General features: G+C 37.5%; 1 protein-coding gene across 5 annotated transcripts in view; it reads left to right on the forward strand.

Moving 5' to 3' along the window:
* The window catches only part of ABCC4 (ATP binding cassette subfamily C member 4), a 146074-nt gene that overhangs the window by 79447 nt on the left and 44555 nt on the right, over positions 1-22072 (forward strand). For all 5 annotated transcript variants that reach the window (XM_027645455.1, XM_027645466.1, XM_027645492.1 and 2 more), the window contains 2 exons: positions 3597-3676; positions 21916-22066. In XM_027645455.1, the coding sequence (XP_027501256.1) occupies positions 3597-3676; positions 21916-22066 (231 nt within the window). The remainder of the gene's footprint in view (positions 1-3596; positions 3677-21915; positions 22067-22072) is intronic.

Below are 22072 nucleotides of genomic sequence, written 5' to 3' on the forward strand. Positions count from 1 at the left end.
GCTTTATGGTGACAGAACTTGCTTGCTTTAGTGGGTTACCATGGCTTCCTTCTATGTACGACATGCTAAGTAAAGTGCCCTTTCAGTTATATCCATGTGAACAGGATCTGAAATATAACTCCAGACTTCTGTTTTCTCTTGTACGGTCACTGAGGTAATAGAATTGAAAAACAGCAATGACAAAAATAAGCTAAGGGTTGTGGCTTTGTATCTTGATTTTAGCTGTAGAAAAGCATTGATGATCACTGGATAAATATTACAGGAGGGAGATGTGGACCTGTTAGCAAGAAGCAAAGTATTTTCCTAGCCTTAATGACTTCAAGTGTCATGTTCCAGAATTTCTGTGTACAAACACTAAATAGATTAGTTTTTCAGTAAGTAGAAAATTTTTTTAAAATTATGTTCTACTACCAGAGATTCACTTGTATGTTTTTTTGGGAAGGAGATGATTATTGTTGCCGCCATTTAAATTGCTTTAATTGTATCAGGTGGACAGTTTTCAAGGTTTGCCTTTTTCATATACCATTTCTATTGTTCACTCAAATTTTAGTCAATGTCATTTTGTAGAATTACTGTATTTACATTTTGAAGAGGATTAGGCAGATTAAAAAATGTTTTCATGTTTTATTGATAACATCAGATTAATTTCCACTTTCCTAGTGGCAGCTCACAGCTCTGTCAAAACAGAGGTGCTGGAAACACTATTATACTTAACAATTCCATAGGGCCATTGCAAAAAAATATAGTTTTGGCAATTAATTGGCAGTGTGATTACCAGTGGGAACTGGAGCAGTTGGTAGTTAGTGGATACATGGAAGAAGTAGTAAACCCAGGGATTACCAAGGACCACTCAGGTGGGCTAAGTTTTCTTTCATGGCCACGTTCCTAAAGAACTTCACTGGCAGAGATACTGCTGTGGAGGAGAACATTGCTACAGTCACTCATAGTGTGCAGTCTGAAGGCAAGTATTCTGCAACTCTTATTTATAATCTATGCCAGCTTTTGGGGTTAGATAGCATCAGGACATATATGTATCATGCTTGCAGCCTAGAGCTCTCCCTGTTGCAATGGAGGATTGGACATGCCCTTAATAACATGCTATCACTTTTGGTCAGCCCTGAAGTGGTCCGGCAGTTGGACTAGATGATCTGTGCAGGTCTCTTCTTACATTCTATTCTATCAATTGCTGAAAAAATCCAGAACCAAACCCCATACTTGAAATTTTCAAATTTCTCTATGAGCAACCTAAGCAGGTGAATCTTCACTGGAATTCTCAGGGGAGGGAAATGATTGCTGAACTCAAAGATACTGCTGAAACTGAAATGACCAAGAAGTTAAATCTCTTTCAACACCAAGCCCATAAGGCCTTGTCCATATTGTACAAAATGAGAGTAAGCACGGTGCTTTTACAGGAACAAGTGTGAATGCACTCTTCCACTTGGAGGAGGAGGGAGATGGTGAAGGCATTGCTTGATTCCTCGAGGTGCCAGCATTGGCATCACCTATGCTGTGACCGTGGAAAGTAGCCCGCCTGAGTGACCTTGCTGCCTCCTGGCAGTGTCACATGGGATGGCCTTTCTGCAATAGCTTCTTATAGAAGTCTGAAACCACTACAAATAAAACTTACTTGGGGTTAAGAGGCAAAGGGTGATTCCCATGCTGAATTAAGGTGGGGTTTGCTTGCTATGGGAATAATCCCTTACCCTTGCATACGACTTGTCATTGGTGGGACTCACAGCTTTTCATGGAGGGGCTTAGCACTGTCACCTCTCCTTGCTATGCTCCTTGCTCTGTAAAATAAAGTGAAGTCACTCAGAAGACAAGTGACAAAGCTGTGAATAGATTTCTAATACCCTGAGCCCGATCCGTTATGCCGTCTAGTTTCCCTTATCTACCCCTCCTGGACAGTGTGCTGAGGAAAACCCTGTCAGAAGGAAGCATTTAACCTCTTTGAATGACTTTCTTTTTGTCAGTGAAGTATTGGTTCATTTGAAAATAACCTGGAATGTGATATTTAGGGATATTAAGAAGTCTTAGTTACAGCATGTATGCAGCATGTACTAGAATCAGTCTTCTATGGCCAGTCTCCATGTAGGGGAATCATGGGAAAAAGAAACTAAAAAAAAAAATTGCCATGGACTTCCTTCTGATATATCTACCCCAATATGAAATACGTGAAAGGGAACGTGCCCACATGCCATTCCCTATAGAAACAGATGAAAGAGATTTGTCTGAGTCTTATGCTGCTGTATACCCTTCCTCTCTACGTACAAAGCCTAAAATAGGATGAATTCTGCTGCTGTCTGCCTTAAGTAACTGCCTTTCGTAGTAGGAAAGTACTGCAGAACAAGCTGTTTGCCACCAGGATCTCTCTTTGGAGTCATGTCCCAGACCCGAGGAGAGGATTTTTTGTGTATTGTTTGGTGTAGAACAGAAATTCCCTTAAAAAAGAAATTAATACTATGCATCAAAATTTGTAATTCCAAGAGAGCTGTGAGCAGAAAACTAGCATAATGGTTGCTACAGAATTGATTTCAGTATCTCTTATCTCTAAATTATGTCTCCCCTGCACTCCATGGAAACTTTAAACTTAACTGCTTTCAGTTTAATGAGCTCCTTTGAAAAGGAGAAAAAAAAAAGTCTTTTGTTGCCAGTGCAGTGAATGTGTTTGTACCAGTTAGAAGTAATAATTGAATCAAGATATATGCAGATAAAAAAAGCAGTGTGAATACATGTATGGGCATTACACACCTTAGAAAAGGCCAGATTCCCATCCTTGCCTTAGTTTCTTTCTTGGTGAGTAGAGATATTGATTAATAGAGAAAGATACTAATCCACTTATGGCTGGCAGCGTTGTGACTTTAATTATTAAAGAAGTCTTGATATAACTGATTTTTTTCACTCAAGTAGGACTTGGGAAAATAGAGAAATGTAAATGCTTCACTGACAGCAGATTAAAAATCGTTTTATTAACTTTAATAAAGATCAGTATTGTCAAGGTTTTGAATAAGTATAAATGTAAGGCTACATGAATGCAAATCTATCTCAAATTTTATTTTAGAAAAAGCTGCAATTGGAATCCACATATAATGGTTGAGGGGTGAGAAAGAAATGCTGAAAAAGATCAGTTAGATCAACTGTGATCTGTCTGAAGCGTGCATGCATTAGCGAGTTTCAGTCAAGGATAGGAGCAGATTCTGGCTGGTGTTACTTGATGAAACTTGCATTGTTGTCTGAACTGTAACCTTTACCTGCACGTGTTGAGCATAAAAAAAATATGTGTTTCACCTGTTAAATTGTGGTGACATCTTATCTTCAAAGACCATTTTAATTTTTTTCTAGCTATTTAAGTAAAGGTTTTATATTTGGGTAAAAGGCATTTGTAAAAAGGTATTCTTCTTCAAAATATATTGTAGTGGTTTTAAGAGATTCCCTTCATGGTGATTTCAAAAATTGTCTTTTTATCTTTAGATTCCAACTGTTTTCTTTTAACTGTTCCTGAAATGGTAAAACACTGTATGTTTAAGATGTTTCGATCTTTTCAAGAATTATATTTACTTCCCTTTTTTTTTTCTTCTCCAACCCTGTTTCTGTAGGAAGAATCTTAAATCGTTTCTCCAAAGATATTGGTCACCTGGATGACTTGCTTCCCTTGACGTTTTTGGACTTCGTGCAGGTAATTCAGTTGCTAATGTCAAAGACTTTTGGACTGCATTCTGAATTTAGATTCCTGTACGCTTTGCTGAATATCAGCTATTTGTCACAGATGTAACTGAGCTGAATGAAAGTACTTGTTTGTGAAAGAAAGGTGTGGTTGAAATTTAACATGTCAGTAAAAAGCTAACATGAGTAATAACTGGCAGGTAGGGGTGGCTATATGCAGGTTGCTATTATGTCAAGATTTCAGTTCATAGTAGCTACATGCTTGGTAAATTGCTCCTGATTTGCCTCCAAGCATTCTGGCAGGCTTATGGCTGTTACAAGAAATATGTCCATAGTAAAGAAACAATCAACTCACTTAAAAAGATAGCACAGATTAACCTAATTACATGTCTACTTCTACAAAGAATCAAATGCTTACCACACCATTTTGGATTAAAATAGGTGTGGCTATTTACAAAGAAAAGATTAGTAGTAATAGGGTGACTATAATAGCCTTAATAGGAACAAGTGAAATAAGTTGCTGTAGAAAAGAACGATGGACAAAGCGTTGAGATTTTGATGATGATGAAATTATAAAGGATTATATATGATATCAAGTTAATGTTTCTGTTGCAGTTGCTATTAATCCTCCTAGTAAAAAATCGCAGAAGGATAAATCTGCAAAAAATGATCGTACTGTTTGAAAATAACATATGTCACAGAATACACAGAATCGTGGAGACTAGATAAAAAAAAAAGACAGTGGGTTATCTGGATCCACTTAGTTGATCACATCTGTCATGCTCTCAAGTCAAAAATGTTTCTTAAGGTGCTATTGCTAACAGTGCTTCATCACTTAGAGATAGCTTATTCAGGATCTAAACCTTGTTTTGACTTCTTTAAAAAATAAACAAAAGACATTTCAGGTTGTGTAGTTTAATCATGTTGTCCTTGCTGACCTCTTGAAAATAGGGGAAAAAAATTATTCCAGTGTATTATTCCCATAAAAACACTTCTTAAGATAAAGTCTCTTTTCATAGTTTAATAAAGTTGTTGAAATTTTCAAAGCATCGCACTACCACATATCACTTTGGGGAAGAAGGGAACATGTTGTATTTTACCTATCAATTAAAGCAATTGTGGTTTTTTTGTGAGTTAGGGATCTGCTTATAGTGAATATTAGAACTTTTAATTCATAGGCATTTAAGGCCTTGCCAAATTCTTCCTGAAAGTGCAGTATAAACATCTTTCTATAGAAACTACTAATTTTTTACTGCTTGTACAGGTTGCAGATTTTCTTCAGGCTGTTTTATTAGGCAGAATATCTTACTTTATTTCAACTCTCTTGAGACTATACATATGTGCCTTTCTTTTTGACTGGAAGCTCAAGTTATCCTGTGATCCTTATCCTGTTCTCTTAGGATAGGGTTTCCATCCACAACTTGGAATAGGGTTTACAACCACAAAGTCACACCCATTTCTTCTGCATAGTGTCCTTGCCCATTGGACTAGAGGGGTTTGTATGTGCATAGGTTCGTCCCCTTTGCAGCAGACTGCACTGTGTATGTTTGCACTGTGTTCTACTCATGACCAGAGTGTCCCCTGGGTCCTGTGATCTGGAGATAAAATGATTAACTGTTTTCCTTAGTTCTGTGCACTTACAACAATGTGAGAATTGTGTTGCAAGACCACTTGCATGGTGTTTTTATAGCAAGAAACTGAGTGGGTGTTTTGCATGCCCTGGCATGTGGTTTAAAGGCATGCGGGGTTGTCTGAGGATGCAAAATTTCCTGGGAAAATGTTACAGAAGTCTGCGAAAGCAGAGGGAGCCAAAATTGGTGTGATCTTGTCCATACTTCCTTTGGGACCCTGAAGCAAACTGTCTTGAGAACTACACTGTCTTATTTTTGACAGAACAAACTGATTTGCTTCAAAAGAAAGCTCAGAAAGTATCTAACCTGTATGCATGTCACATACAAAGGACTGAATCTCCTACTAGCAGATTGGAAAACCTAGTTATTTTACCAGTGTGTAGATACTTCAGGCAGTGTGTGCTTTCCAGAACGTAACTGGTTTGGAATGAAAGAGTGAAGGCTGTTTCTGTAGATGTGATTGTTTTCTTCTTTCAAGCCCCTACTGTAAACTGCATTTTGTAAACATATTCCTTCATGTTAATTAATATATGCATTTCTTTTAAATTGGCTATTGAATTATTTGTCAAATTCTGAAGTTTGTTTTTAAGTGAAAAGTTTTTCTTTTCCAAAAGGAAAAGGAGATTTTAGAAGTCCAGTACACTATTAAAAAGATACTGTGTTTTAGAGCTTGCTTGTTCTATTTGGCATCAGAAAAGAAAACTTGCAGTCTTACTGTTGATTAATAATGCATTGCTATACATAAGAAAAAAGCACTTCCGTCTTCGCAGGTTTTCTAAAACTTTCTATTCTTGACCAGCAGGCTTGTTGGTTAGTGAATGCCTTTTGAAATTCAATAGCAAAGGTGTATTTATTTCTGACGAAGCACAGGTTTTTACGAAGGATAACTATTATCAATTATGATAGAGATCTTTTGTCACTTGTTTTGTTTGCAGGTGTCTTTTATAAGGCTTCTTATAATCCCTTCATGAAGAAATATTTTCTCCTTTCTAAAAACAGTATTAGCTGAATATGAAAGCTCTGATCCCCACTATTGTTGATTCTTTGAGAGACATTTCCCAACATTCATTGTTTAAATGGTTGTCAGGAGGAATCAAGTGAAACTTAATAAACAATGCAGTAACTGGTTCATCTTACTTTTTGTGTAGAGGCTTTTCTTGAGCGGATTTGCACTGAAGAAGTGGTCGTTTTTCAGAGTTATTGCTAGGATCATTGTGAAGCATTCCACCCTTTTACTGTATTGGCAAGTGAGTGTATCATTTCAGCACAAATAAACACAATGTGATTGGACACCCAAAAACTACAGTTATAAGACCATCTAAATACCGATAAATAAATAATACAATCTTCTAGTTTCCAGAACTTCATAATTACACTGAGTACAGATTTTTAAGCAATGCTAAAAATCGATAATATTCTTTTTAGAGTGCCTAATAAGATTTATACACTGCACTACAACCATAATGAGCATTATTAGTCTAGGCAGCTATACTGGATGAAAATTAATTCCTAGAACTGAAAGACTTGAATTTTTTACATCTTCCATTGAGTCGAAGGAGTCAGTTTTCTTTAAGATGGTGGATAATCACTGTACATGTATTTGTTAAAGCAAAAATAAAAGGTATGTGGCAAGCACAGAAGCACATCATAGACCTTGTGCATTCTTTTGAAAACCTGGTTAGATTTTACAGAACTGTTGCTTTTCAATACCTCCCGAAGCAGCAACTCTCACCGTGTTTAAAGTTTCCTGCCATCTTTTCTTTCTTTGGTTTGAAGTGGACCAAAATATAGCACAACTATCTTGAGACTGGAGGCCGGAGGGGCAGTCTTCACCTGAAGGAGACAGCAATTTTTTTTCTTCTTACGAATTTTAACAGTATGTCAGACATTTCATATTAGTGCAGTTGACTTGTCTCTTTGTGGAAATTACTGCTGTATCCACAAGGTTTATAAATTAAAAATAAGTCTCTTATATGAGAACATATTTATGGCTAAGTCTGACTACACGGCTGTTGAACAGAACTCTGTGGGTAGATGTAAAAAGAAACCAAATGTTCGACTATCAAGATATCTTTAATTTTATATTTACAGACCAGTTCAAAACTCATTAAAGTAGAAAATAAACTTTACAGTCTGCAGTCTAAGCCTGGGCCTTATCTTCTGTAATGGATTCTGACTGACCATGAGGTTCCGTACCTGCTCTCCTAATAAATAAAATAGAAAGCAATGCTGTGTTCACTATATCACTTGTCATTTCTACCAAATATGGCACTAAATATGTGTGTAAAATCAAGTAGTAATTAATGTTTGTAGGTTGATTGAGGTAGTAAAAAACTGAATGAACCTGTTTGGTGAAGGTGGTGTGGGGGGGTTTTGTGATCTTGAATGCTTTTAGTTAGTTAGCCTCCTTAGCCTCAGTTCTGCATCGTGCTTTCTTTTTCTTAACCCAAGTTATGGATTCTGGCAGGTGTTTTCCACCTAAGTTACAATCTCCTCAGGTAAAGGATGACTTGTGTGAAGGCCATTACAGTGCTTTAAAACTTTCAAAGAAGGTTTAAACATCTACTTCCTTTAGATATATGTGCTTTATTTATTTATCTGTTAGTTGAATCAGTGACAGTCCTGACAGGAACCTCAAAGAGCTAACCAAATGCAAATGATTGCAGAAATGCTTTCTTTAGTTAGTACAAACTTGGTCATCCTACAACCAAGTCAGAAGGGACTTAAGGAAGTCAGGTGCTATTTAGGATGACAGGGATTTTAGTACTTAATTTTCTTAGGCTCCACTGAAAATACCATCTGATTTTCTCAGTGTTATAATCAACTATTGTTCTTCCTCCTGCCTTAAACTCTGTGGGAGGACTTCGCTGGTAGGTGTGGGATTTGTAGTTTAGAATCATAGAATGGTTTGGGTTGGAAGGGACCATCTAGTTCCAACCCCCCCCCGCCATGGGCAGGGTCACCTTCAACTAGACCAGATTGTGTAAAGCCTCATCCAGCCTAGCCTTACTTACAAGGATGGGACATCCACAGCTTCCCTGGGCAAAAAATATCATGAGTAAAATGCACAGCAGTGTTTAGCTCAATGCAACACAAATAAAAACACAATGCACTAATTGGGGAAAAGGTCAACCAAGGAATAGAATAAAACAATTTAATGATGGGAGTTAAAATTCCAATACATTTAATAGTGTTTTATGCACATTAACCCAGGTATTCCGAAGTGGCTAGTATTTTGGATGCTATATTTTTGAGAGCTCATCAAAGGCTTCTTTTTTAGTATCTGAATCTCAGTTTGACTTAAGATAAACCTGCAGTCTTAACATATTTAAACTGTGGTCTCAGATGATGCAGGATGGGTACCCAAACTGATAAACTATGGGTTGAAAATTGTGTCTATAAACTGATAGAATACATAGGATGGTGAAATATATTTCAGACTTTCTTTTGATTTTGTAAATTATTCTGATGAATTTTAAAGAGATGGTTTTCTCTGTAGTTCCTTGCCCTTTTAATTCTTCGGTGATCTTATTACTTGTTAACAGAGTTGATTTTCTGCTTTAGTTTCTAGTGAATTTGAGTAATTAATGTGATGCCCCCTTCTTTTTGATTTCTTGCCCTATGTTAGATTGAGGGGGGGTAAAAAAATCATGATCTGTTTTGTCTTTAGAGAATGCTGTGAACATGTGAACTATCTGCATCTGCCCTTGAAAAAGGGCAGTGATTTATTGAGGAAAACTGAATTGCAAAACCTTTTCCTCCCTAAAATCAACAGCTTGACTGAGTTTAAATAACTGACTTTTCATATCCTTTCATCACACACAAAGACCTAATCCTGAGACTACTTGAGCCACCAATGTAGACTGTGGCTGAGACCACCACTGAATGTGCCATTCCCTTCTCACTACACACAAAACACATTGACTGCAGCTTTATGAAGTGAAAATACTGAAGAATAGGAAAATGTGAAGGAGGTGTCCACAGTCATTTCTTTAAAAAAAAAAAGAAAGGAAAGGAAAAAAAAAAACTGCTGCATCTGGATATTAGGAACAAAAAGTGCCTCAGACTGGAATAATAGCTTGGGTCACTTGCTTTCGTATGTGCACAAGAGTGGAACTGCCATTCCTTGTTTCAGTACCACTGACCCCTGCATTTTATTGTGTGAAGATGTCAGGGAAAGTGTGTAGAAGGAATTCCAGGATCTTTTAGTTTAACAATGACATTGTTATTTTGTGGTTTCTGTGAGAGGTGGGATTCCTGAGGGGTTTGTTGTGTTGTTTTTTCCAGTTTAGCCAAGTTTTGGATGTATGCATGTGTGAGTTTCAAGAGATATTTTTATTTGTTAAAGAATGGTTCTTTGTGCATGTTTGCAGTTGTATTTAAAATATGATCCTAAATACATTGTGAGAAAATAACCAGTGATGGGATCTATGTTAAATGTTAGCCTGGTACATAGAGCAGACCTGTGTCTTGGAGACACCTTTTGGCTTATCTTCTGCTGAATCATGGTGGTTTTGCTGTGCTGAGGTTTAAATGAAAAATAAATAAATTAAAGAAAATCACAACAGTTGCCTGTTGACACTTGAGTACTGAAACCTTACAGAACCTTTCCTCTGTTGAACTGATGTTCTAACTGTACCTTCCCAAGTACTGCATACTACAGTGCATCTGGCTAGTGCATAATGAAAGACAAGTTAAAACTTAAAGAAAAATAATAGGGATATATTTTTTTTCATTGGTTACTTTTGAGCTCTAATTTCAGGAAAGGTTAAAATGATCATTACAGTAAACCCCTAAATTTTGCTATGGTCATGTGATATATGTATGTGCTTTCAGTTTTGCTGTTTTCTTTGAAATACACCCCACTGTTTTGTTAAAAACAAACAAGCAAACAAAAAAAAAATAAGGGTGGGAGGTAGTGGAGGAAGAGGAGGCTTGGGTTGCATTTGTTTCTCCAAGACCAACATGCAGGAGCTGTGAGTTTAGCACAAACACTTGTCTAAATAATGCAGTTTTTTATTGACCTTTCGTTCCCCTGTCCTTGAATGCCTTGATTGTTAAATCTCAGTAGCCAATTAGTCTTGTTGATGGTGACCAGCAGTGGGAGATAATCTGTGCCAAAGCTATTGCTGTTCTTTACTTTGTACCTGTCATCTCATTCCTTTGAATGTGAGTGTCTTGCATCATACAGACTGCATATTTACTCAGATTGGTGATACGTGTATAGGATAAAATGTGTAAAGTCTGGAGTCACCGCTAATGGGTGAATTCCCATTTATATATGGAACTCAATTTTCTAGGGAAGGCTAAAGGGTTGTTCTTACTATAGTGGTTATATATACCTAATCCAGTCCTTTCCATCACTCCATTTTTTTTCTCTTCTATTTACATTTGTATGTAGAATTTTTATAAGAACTGGTATGCATGCCATTCTCCACACATTAGTGTCAAGGCAACTGAGATCACTCCAGTAACAAAACTAATTTGTATAGAAACATAATGTAACTGTTTTAATACTTTGGGGGGTGTATTTACTTAGTGTTAATAAAATTTGAATATATAACTCCTTATCTGACATAGGAAAGAAGATAAAATAATATTGAAAATGTGATTTCATTGCCTTTTTGTCATCTTGACTCCTTTACCACTTTTCTTGTTTTTCTTAACTCCTTTTTTTTCGTTTTAGTTTTTGCACTTCTCCATTTATATGGTAAATGTAGATAGTACTTTTGTACTGGGCCGTTCTTTCATTTTCTCATTTAAATGTGGCATATGGGTGTTTTGAATTTAGAGCTCTGAAAAATAAAGCTAGTTTTCACTTAGTGGAATTCTGTCTTTTCTTCTTCTAGAGCACCTGAACATTGTGAGATGCAGTCTTTCTCTTACTTTATCTAACATTTTGAGTAGATTGAGGCATAGTGGTAGTTGTTCTTGCAGTATTTTGGTATGTTGGACTAGAATCTGTAAATAAAAAATTACAGTCAGGTTTAAGTCATCTCTTCTCCAAATTGGCTTCTCTGTTTTCTTTATCTTTTCTTTATTACTTTCAATACACTTTCAGCTACTAGAAAACAGGGTAGTTTCATGGAAGTCCAGTGGTATGCCCCTTGTTCAGTGTGGTTTAGCAATTTCCCCCCTTTTGGTTAAGGTAAAAGTTCCAGAAAGAGATTCTGTTTATCTGGGGCTCTTCATATCTTTTGGAAGGTATTTTTCTTGTTTGCTTTTCTTACTGTGAAAGAGGGCAAAGAAATATTCTGATGTAAGTGAACTTATGTTCTGCAGTTTTCTCCTTTTCCTTTTGGTCTGTCTTTCTATATATACTACTGCTGTTTTTAGTGCCAAAGTGGGATTTTTTATTGTTATTGTTTATAGGTATTTCCCTGACCTTTTAAGTATTATTGCAAAGTATCACATCTGTAGCTCAAACTGATGATTAGTTTTAGGACCTGAAAATCATTAACATTTCTAACACTTCACAGTAGCTAGAAATATTTTAATTCTCCTGTCAGTCATAGAGTGTAACAATCCTGTTCCAAATGGTGATAAGTACAAATCTTCTAGATTGCCTTAAACTACTGATATACTATAGATAGGACAATGTCTGCTTACAAACAAATTATGATTTCACTGTTCGGCAAAAGGACTGGAGATTTCACTTTTGATTCAAGAAGGAAGGACAAACTTGGAGTAATTTGAATTACTAAACCATATAGCTGACGTGTGTGTATGTGTTAAATCATTATGCATACTTATGCCCAAACAAACATGTGGGACAAGGAATTATCTTTAGCAAAATAAGACTCCATTTCACAGAAATGTGCTGCCAGGGTTATGTGTGCATCTGCACAACATGAGAAGTTTTTTCTTGCTGAAGCCAATACTGTGGCTACTTGGTGAACTCTTCAGCTGATTTGAAAATTCCAGGCAATTTTGTTCATTAAAAGGTAGATACTGCTGTATGGGAAGTTTTATACAACAAAAGATGAGAGTTCAGCTCTGGTAACTGAATCTTATATGTCTTTGGGAAGCTTATACCTCTTTGTGTTACATCTATGTTACAGGACATTTATCATTTTTAAAAACTGATTCATTTGGATTGCACTCGTGGAATACAAAAATCTGTGTATGTAGAAAGGCTCTTTCAAGGGCTTAATAATATCTATTCCTGCACTGTAGATGAATAGGATGCTGAGTGATTGCATTTTTTCCACAATCACATCCCTAAATCTTTTTCTTTCTGTTTTTCTTAATGGGTTTTGAAATCAGTCTAATGTTTAAATAAGCAGAGCTCTCTTACTATGAAAGTCACTTGTATGCTAAAATAATGGGTTGAGATTCTTCCCTTCTAAAACTGCTGGCTTTGGTACCTAATTCAGTTGTCCACCCTTCTGTCAAACACAACATAATACCTAGAAAAATAATTTTTCATTTTTCTCACTGATAGAAAGTCTGGATTTTGGTATCAGACGCGGTATCAATTACTTACATTAGTAAGTGTTCCTTTGTTGATGGTTTGTGATAAATAAACTTCTAAAAAGTCTTCCTGATTGTTTGCTGCATATTTGTAACAAATTAAGAATGAGCACACGCTTACCATAGTAAATAATGTTTAATCTCTGCCAAGGAGGTTTCTTTTTACTCACTGGGTTCTGTACATGCAGAGAACGGCTGAACTGGGTGAAACCTGGTGGTGGTGGTGAGAGACTGGTGCTGATTTGTTAAAATATGGTTTCTGAAAGCATCAGACAACTGTTAAGTTTCCTGGAGCTGAGTGATTACTCAACATAATGTAATACTGAAAAATTAGGTGTCAAGAGTTTACTTTGAATGGGAAAGTGGTATTTTATAGTCCTATCAGAGTGGCAAAGCTCTGGGGAAGTTAGGAAAAATAAAATGAGGATAGGTTAAAAAGCATTTTTTGCATGTCTACTGTGAAAAAGTGTGACCAGAAAGAAAGAGAAGGTAGTTTTATTTCTTAGGATAGCTGATGCTGTAGTCCTTGATATTGTTCATAGTTTGCATTTAGCTGGGGCAGAGGGGCTGCTGTGGTGTTTACAGAAATATGAGTAGTACTTCTTTCTACCTAAAAATAAATACATGAATAGTGTATTCTTAAATAGCACGAACAAAAAGTAAGATGCTTAAAAGCTTGTACTTGCTGTAAGGCTGAACAGCTGTGGTATGGAAGAATTGATACTCTCTTTAACAGAAAAGTCCACAGTTCAAATGTAGCACAAAGCTTTTAAAATTGTTGTAAGACCCAGAATTGACTTCTGGTGAAACAATTAGACTTGGCTGAGCAGAAAAGGTCATGGAGTTGAAAATGAGTTATTCTTGGGGAGGGTGCTGTGGCATTATGGCCATGAGGGAAAGAGACCTGAGGCAGGAAAGTATGTAGAGCTCAAAGACAGAGTTTGCAAAACAGTGACGTATGTGGCAGCAGCATCTGCGGTAAGCAAAATTTTGCTAGAAGTTTATAAGAATTGCAAAAAAGTGTGCACAGCATGGGTGAAAAGGTGGTGTCATCACTGGCTCAGATGAATTCCTCATGGGAACAGTGGATAGTATTTTAGCAAATAAATTAATGGGCCAGACCTTAAGAACATGAAATAATTCCATGCAGGGTCACAGCACCGGTCTGTCTAGGCCAGTGGTCTTTCTCCAGAAGTGGCAGTAGGAGATGCCATTCGAGGAGAGTATGAGAACCTGACTACAGGTGATACAATGAGATATTTAGTGATGTTTTTAATATTGTCCTATGTATATATTGTCCATAATTATCAATGAAATAAAATCTGCTTTTAAAAAGGTTGTAAGTGAGATAAGACTGACGACAAATATCGGTGAATCAGCCTCTGCTGGTAAAGTGCTAAACACGGGAGCAAATAACAAAGTAGGAAATAGACCATTTTTGGCAGTGCTAAGGGAAAAAATACCCATTGTTGAATCAAATGTTTTGATTTCATAAGGCTCTGTGCTCAGTGGGAGCACAGAGTGTCTTGGGCTTATATAGCTGGGGAAGCATTATGGAAATGACTTCTAAGAGATAGAAGGGGAGAATTGTCAAGCCATTCTTTTTTTTTCTTTAAAAAGACAGCAAGGCCTGATATAGGAGATAAAAGAATGCATTGCTGTGGGAATCTTGAAGCAAGTGGAACAACCAGCAAAGCGACCACACTTGGCAGTGGTGGTGGATATTGGAGTCACAACCCCCCTAAATTAATATGATGGAAAAGGGGTGCTTTCTGTTACCTGAGGAGTAACTCTGGGAGTGTTGGGTGATGCCAGACATTTTTCTGCATTGTTTCAGGCAGGTTCTGGCAAGAGCTGTCAAGAAAGCAAAGCATGTGTGTGTGCATGTTCTCCACTTGCTGATTAATGCTGTTTCCTCAAGCTGCCATGTAAAATTGTGCTTGGCATCTGAGGTGTTCCACAGGAACATATTTGTCATGGTAGTAGTTTATGTGAATAGTTTTTGTGTGTGTACCTTTTTTTCCTTGAGAAAAGAAGGGTGTAAGAGTATAGCCAGGGACTATTTACAGGAGAACTGCACTGCTGAACAGTAAAACATATTAACTGTTTATATTATTTGTACAGGGAGATCACAGTAAAGTTATAAGTAACTCCCTGTAACTTGAGGAAGAAGACCTCTCACTTATCTGTAAATCCTCTTTGCAAAGTTGTGCCTTGCTGCCCAAGTCGCTGAGAACACTTCGGTGCAGAAAGGCCGAGGGGGCACAAGGTGCAATAAAAAAGAGCACTTGAGAAAATCAAAGGTCCTACTCAAGTTTTTACTGCTTATAAATAGAAAAATACATTGTCCACAGCCATTTACAAGAATGGATGTTGGCACTGTCATTCTGTGTGTGACTGTATTGGTTTCCATGTACAGTGGATATGAACAGGATCTGCGTGGAGAGATGCACAAGTAGAGGCTTTGGCTCTGATAAAAGCTTGTTTTTTCATGTAAGACCTGTATTAGGTAGAAGTAACTTATTACTGTGGCTGAGGGTCCCTGGCAACTGACTTCTTACATGAGTGAAGATAATTTATTATTTAAAGGAAAATAAACTCTCTATGTTGTAGGAATGTAAGATGGAGTCTTAAAGGATGAGTATTTTGAGTGTCTGTCAGAATCACCAAGTCCAGAGCTTGATTACGTGTTTGTTTCTAAAGCATCAATATCTGGAAGTCCCAGGCAACACATGAACTGTGATTTTTGAAAACTGCTATTGGGATCAAGTTCTGCATAAGACAGTTAAGCCTCTTGGCCCAGTGTGCCCAGAGAGCCTATTTCTATCCCTTGTTGTAGGGTAAGAGATTACTGATAATAGGATGCCGTTTAAATACAACAGAATGGTGGCAGTGCCAATGTATTAAAGAAAACACCCTTTTTATTATAAGGTCACTTGTTAAAGAACAATTGCACACAGTTCGCCATGACCTCAAACAAATATTAAGGCTTCTCACTTAATGACAAAATGCATGCCAAGTCAAATGAATGAGCATGTTGGTGGCACAGAAAACATCTGCCCTGAGGAGCTAAGTACACGCTTGTTTGCTTGGAAAAACCATGATCCAGAAGGACTATCTTATAGAGATGAGAACAAATGGAAGGTGCTAGCATTAAGGATGTGATTGGAAATTTTGAATACAGTTCTGTGGTGCACCTGACAGATGTGTTCAGCCCATTTGCAGTGACATAGTGGTTTAGTTAGGTAACCTCTTATCAACTAATTGCAAATAACAGGATTCATCGGAGAAGAGAGCATCTTGCAGAAGTCGAGGTTGCTGTTTTTGAGGCTTTTAGAGCTGGCAGTATTTAGTTCTTTTTTCTTTCACTCAGTTTATCTGAAATTACAATTTTCATTTCTTCTCCAACTATACCTTTGCTTTACCTTTCAGTGAATTGGTTGTCTTGTCTTTAAATTCCAAACTTTCAAGTGGATGCACATTTTCCTGAAGCTGAATTAACGCTGATTGAGTGCTGTCATTCCTGTCAAAGATTGCTGTCCCTGATTGCTTCAGAAAAGGACAATGTCTGAGATGTCTTTTAAATATTGTATGTACCTCACTTTCTCTTCTGTACTCATAAGTCTTCATTGCATTTTCGCTGAAGACAAATGTGTTCCTGACAGTTTGATGCAAACAATAGTATAAACAACCATATGTACTTTTTAAACTAGTTTCAAAAGAAAAGCCATAATTTTTTTTTTAGAAAGTAGTTTGAAGACACGACTACTCACCTCAACTTGGCTGCCTTAAGTGAGTAAAATTAAGTGGTGTTGTTTATGTACTAGGATCACAGTACAAAGATAAAGGGTTTCTCTTTGGATATTTCCTCTGTTTTTTTGTAATGAAGGAGAAAAACTGCAGAAAATCTACAATGTGGTTCATTGTGGAGTTGGCCTGAGTGAAATGTTTATCACTCTGATCTTCTCATTGCAATGTCATCTCTCCAGGGATGCTCGTCTGCTGATGTGCCAGTGTAACCAGCCGCCTGTGTAGTGGTGCTTTAACAGAGCTGCAGGACAGTCAGTCCAAACAATCTGGTTTGAAAAAGTGTGTTAAAGGAAAAAGCATTCAAGGATAAAGAAAGTGTCAGAACTGCATTAGGGATTGATTGTGCATGCAATTATTTAGCAGGCTCAATGAGAAAAGAATTTTAATCAGGAGTAAGGGAGGAGGAGTAAGGGTGATGCCAAGCAAGTGTGAACAGAGTGGGGTGTTGTAGTTTCTTGACCTGGCTTTACTTCAGACAACATAGCCTGACTGAGAGTGGCCTAAGTTAATGCAGTGAAGGTTCAAACTTGACATCCAGGACACGCACCATTGCTATTATTAAAATAAGATGGCTTTGTGGCAGTTCCATGGGCTAATATAATCCTCGGGAGTGCATATTAGGGTCCATGAAGTAGCAGGTGGGAATGGGGTTTGGGTAGCTGTATTTGACTTCTGCTTAAATGTTGGTAAAACCGGTCCTGGAACACTGCAGTTCTTGGGTAGGATTTGACTGCAGATTCAACCATCAAAATTTAGATATCTGCTTGATGGGCTTTAGATGTTTACTTTCCTGTAGTCAGAGGGCATCTAGTAAATACAGTTAGGGGACTGTAGAGAAATATTCTACCATATGGTCACTAGGTACGCACAGGTTAGATGAAGTCACCATCCCTGGAGGTATTTAAAAGATGTGCAGATGTGGTGCTTAAGGACATGATTTAGTGGTGGTCTTGGCAGTGCTCTGGTAACGGTTGGACTCAATGATATTAAGAGGTCTTTTCCAATCTAAACAATTTTATTACTCTATTCATCACTTTTTAAACTTGTAAGCTAGGACAGGAGTTTCACTATGTAGGTCACATGGAGACTCCCACATTCAGGTTTCCAAGTCTCAGATCCCTTCCCCTGGGCTCCATTCATTCATTCGAGATCCTACCAGGTCAGCAGCTGCAAGTCCAGAAGAGTGTGGTTCCTATGGTAGTAGGTTCTATACCATTACTGTCAAACCCATGTGGATGACTTGGCACTGAAAGCCAGAGAGAGACACACGACTGCTTAGTACCCCTTGTTTTTCTAAAATGGAAGAAAATGGAAGACCTCAAATATCTGACACTTTTGAGCTTATTAGAAGGCAGAAAGGTATTTTATAGGGGCTTTCAAGAGAAGATAAAGGACTCTTAAGTTCTCACTAGAGCAATGTGCCAGCAGATCTGAGGGGTTCAAAATGGGGTTCTACATGAAGGTGTGGTGCCTTTTTATAGAAGTACTTAAGCCAAACATGAAATATTGATCTCAGCGTATAACTGGTACCAAAGAGCAGTGATCTATGGGGTGGAAAGATACACATTTTTATGAGACGTCTTGAACTTTAAATTTTGCTTTGCATTTTTGTTTTGTCAACTTTACTAAATTACTTTGAATAGCTTACAATTTGTCATAAGATTTCTAACCTTATATAAATGGTGTAATTTCTGTAACAAAGGGTAAGACTTACAGCTTGTGATAGATGTATGGCATTTGGCTTGTAATGGCCATGTTTTTTTCAGATTTTTAGGGTTTTTCTTTCTTATGGTTTCTTTATCTGGCATTAAATGTTTTTCTGTTCTGTGATTGTGGTACAGAAATACCTGTTATTCCTAGATCAAGACCTGTTAGAGATAAAAATTTCAGGATATCACTCTCAGCACCTGTAAGAATTATGAATATGTAGGTTGTCAAACGATAAAAGGAAAGAATGTTTTGCAAGTGAATGTCCTATCAGAACATTAATTTCCCCAGAGGGTTGTAGGAGGGTATGCTTGTTCCAGTAAAAGAGGAGATTTTTAAGTAAAATTAAGCCACAGTAAATGGAGTGACTGACCAAAGCACGAGGAAAAATCTCTCAGGACTCTTGCAAGAGCATGACTCAACAGAAACAGCACATGCTGTTCTGCATTCTAGGGATAGACTATGTGCTTACTGTGTGTGGGAGATTCATCTTTCTCCAGGGAAATGGAAATAAGTTTGAAGGTGGACATTGGACAATGTGTCTCCATTTGGAAACCATGGTCTTTTCCTGGAACCATCCAGATCTTTTTAGCTTGTGCACCTGTTGTCTCTTGTGTAAGGTGACCTTGTTTCAAATACTGTGCAGATAGCTTTAAAATGTAATTCATCAGCTCCTGTTTTTTGGTTTTGGTTGGTTTTTGGTTTTTTGGTGTGGTTTGTTTTTTTTTTAATTTAATTTGACTGTATTTTCTGCGCAGTCATTACATTTTGAATACTAAAATTAAGAAAACCATAAGAAGCCCTAACAGTAAAAGATACTGGTTATGTAGGCCATATTTCTTCAAAGTAGGAAAATCTTGCCTGCTTAGCCTTCTGATGCAATTTTCAATTGTAAGCTGATTCTGCTAGGCGAAGTCTAGATACTCAGTCCTGAGCATTTCTTGCTGCACAAACTGAATACCTACCTCACTGCTTGTCTCCGGAAGAAGAGATGTCAGACTACTCATTAATATTGTCAGCCTGGTGATGATCTTGGGTCCTCCAGCTTGCATGCAGTCAGTCTACTAGAAGTTGGGGTAGGCTCCGGCCGCAGAGGTTGGTTGTCTCTTGTGAAATTCAGGAGCTAGAACCTTCGCCTTACCTCATGCAGTAACTACATGATTACAGTCTACAAATAGTTGTGTCTGGCTTTTGGACTACTTCATTAAGAGTTAATTTATATGCAATTTTGGTTTTCAAAAAAAACCAACACACATGACTGATCCACCCTATCATAAATTTTTATAATGATAAGGTGGTGCAGGCTCATCTAAAATTCCTTCCAAAGGCGGTGTCAGATTTTTACTTTAGTCATCCTAACCATCTTTTCCTTCCCTGTATTTTTGCCATAGCAAGGCTTTGTTTACATAAGCTGGATCTTAATAGTTTTACTCCCACTCCCACCCCCACTGGCACTTTGCAACATATTGTAGGTTATCATCACTAAAACTTCAGTTTAGCTTTTTTATTTTTTATTAAGAAGCATGTATTTTCTTCAGAATTCTTTTTCTTGAAGCAGCTTTCCTCAACATTTCATTTCGGATTTGTGGCTGATGGTATGAGGAGACTATCTACTTCAGAAACAGCTTTTTTGTGACTGTGTAGGAAGTGACGGAGTGAGAAGGAGAAGGCAGCAGTTGTATAATGCAGATTCGGGAGTGAGTTTGTCAGAAGGAAGGAATGGACTTCAGCCTCTGCAGATAAGGATGGAGGTGAGGGAGCCTTTAGAAATTAGCCAGCATGTGGATGGCTGGCAGGCTTGGCAGAGATAATGGGTAGTACAGAGGAACATGGGGATCTAGACAGGAGCAAATTTGTAGGTCTGGAATCTTTATTTCCTTTCTCCTCACCCCACAGTAAAAAGGAAATACGTTTACAGGGTTCTAAAGAATGCCAGAGAAGTGGAAGGTAGAGAAGGGCTGGCAGTGCTGGTGAGGAGTCAGGGTACTTTGTTTCGCTTTGTGCTGACATAGCCATGTGCATAATTGATCTAGGTGAAATACCATGCACTCTCATTGCCACCTTACCTCCTCCTGATGAAATCTAGGTAAAATGTTTGTGATCTACTGTATGTATCTAGAAGGTCAAACAATATAATGCTGTCAACACCTTAACCCACAGATGAGCAGTGTAGTGGTAATGCAGCTTCCTTCAGAGCTCCTACCCTATAGCTATTTTCCTTAATTGATTTATGAGACCCTAAAATGTGCTTTCAAGATCTATGAGATTGCAAGGCTGTTACACTCCTAAATCTTCTATCATAAGCTAAGACCTTGTCTAGAGCTGAACTTAAATTGTGCTGACTCATGCAGTCATAATATATAAGGTGTGTGGGTTTGCTGTTTGGTCAAGTGAAATTAGGATAAAGTCAGAGAAGCCTGAAGAGAAAAAAAACAGATTTAGGGGTAAAGGTTGTGCTCAGTTTTGACTTCAGAGCATGTGCGTGGGGGCTACCAGAGGTGCAACAGGAAATGCAAGGTTTCGTAGGCATTTCCATTGAAAGTGTTTGAAGACCCAGGTGGCTCTCTGGTATCTGATCTCAGCTGATCTGTTTCTGTGTTGCTTAACTTTTCCAACTCAATGCACGGATAAAGGGATGGAAGCATTTTTGCTGCAAGACATGCATTTTCAGCACCCAGTAGTCACCAATGGGATCTAAAAATCAGGCAACCATAAAATTCAGCTGGAATCCACATATGCATTGTATGTGATGATGAAGAGGTGGCTCCTCTACAGTCCATGAAATGGAAAATTTCTTAGAAAAAATTTCTAATTAATTTGTTAATGAGAGTAAGACAGGAATTTAGTCCTGAGCTAGGATTTCAGTTGTCTTGTTTTTGTACAGGGTGGTTTTATTCTTGTATGGGTTTTTTGCCCCCTTTTTAAGGAGCAAATGAGCACACCTTAATTACAGTATACAAGGATCCTGCCAAATATACATGCACAGCTAGTGTTCTGAAATAAATTTGTGTGCAGATGATGGTTTTGATTGTGTATTCAAACTGAAAGTTTGATGAAGGATATGAAAGGGTCTACAGGAAATGCGGGATTGAATTCAGAAAATTGGGCCAGGATCCACTGTCGTAAGCAACAGAACTTCTTTCCACATTATATCTAGTTTTCTAAGAGTTAAGTTAGGTTTACCCCAGCTATTCACATCATACTCTTTAGTAAGCCTGGTAAAACTAGCCTTTAATGACACTTTTTGCAGCGTGTAACACTTTGGGTTCAATTAAGATTAGTTGTCTGTTACATTAATCATCTATTACTCTGTTACAGCAGTCACAAAATAGTTTACAAAGAAAGGCAGTAATGTTCAATCAACCAGTTTTGAAAAGACATTTCTTAAAGAAAAAATAATGCAGAAAAAACCCATAAACTGCACAGTTAGTCAATTTAGGTACTACTGTAAATTTTCCAAGTTGCTTAAAAGTAGATGTTGCTCATATGTTATACAGTGCATCCACTCTTGAATTTGGTAATTATGTTTAAATATTTAAGTGTTTGAATAGCGTGTTAAATGGTTTTATACTTGTTCTAAATTAAATTCTTCTGGCAAAGAGTTTTTTATTTTGTTTCTGTTGTGCTCCAGACTCTCCTACAGATTTTTGGTGTGGTGGCTGTGGCTGTGGCAGTGATTCCTTGGATACTCATCCCCTTAATTCCACTATTTATTCTTTTCATTTTTCTTCGACGATATTTCTTAGACACTTCAAGAGATATTAAACGTCTAGAATCCACAAGTATGT

This window comes from Corapipo altera, unplaced genomic scaffold (assembly GCF_003945725.1).
Source record: "Corapipo altera isolate COAL_440 unplaced genomic scaffold, ASM394572v1 0, whole genome shotgun sequence".
Classification (NCBI taxonomy): domain Eukaryota; kingdom Metazoa; phylum Chordata; class Aves; order Passeriformes; family Pipridae; genus Corapipo; species Corapipo altera.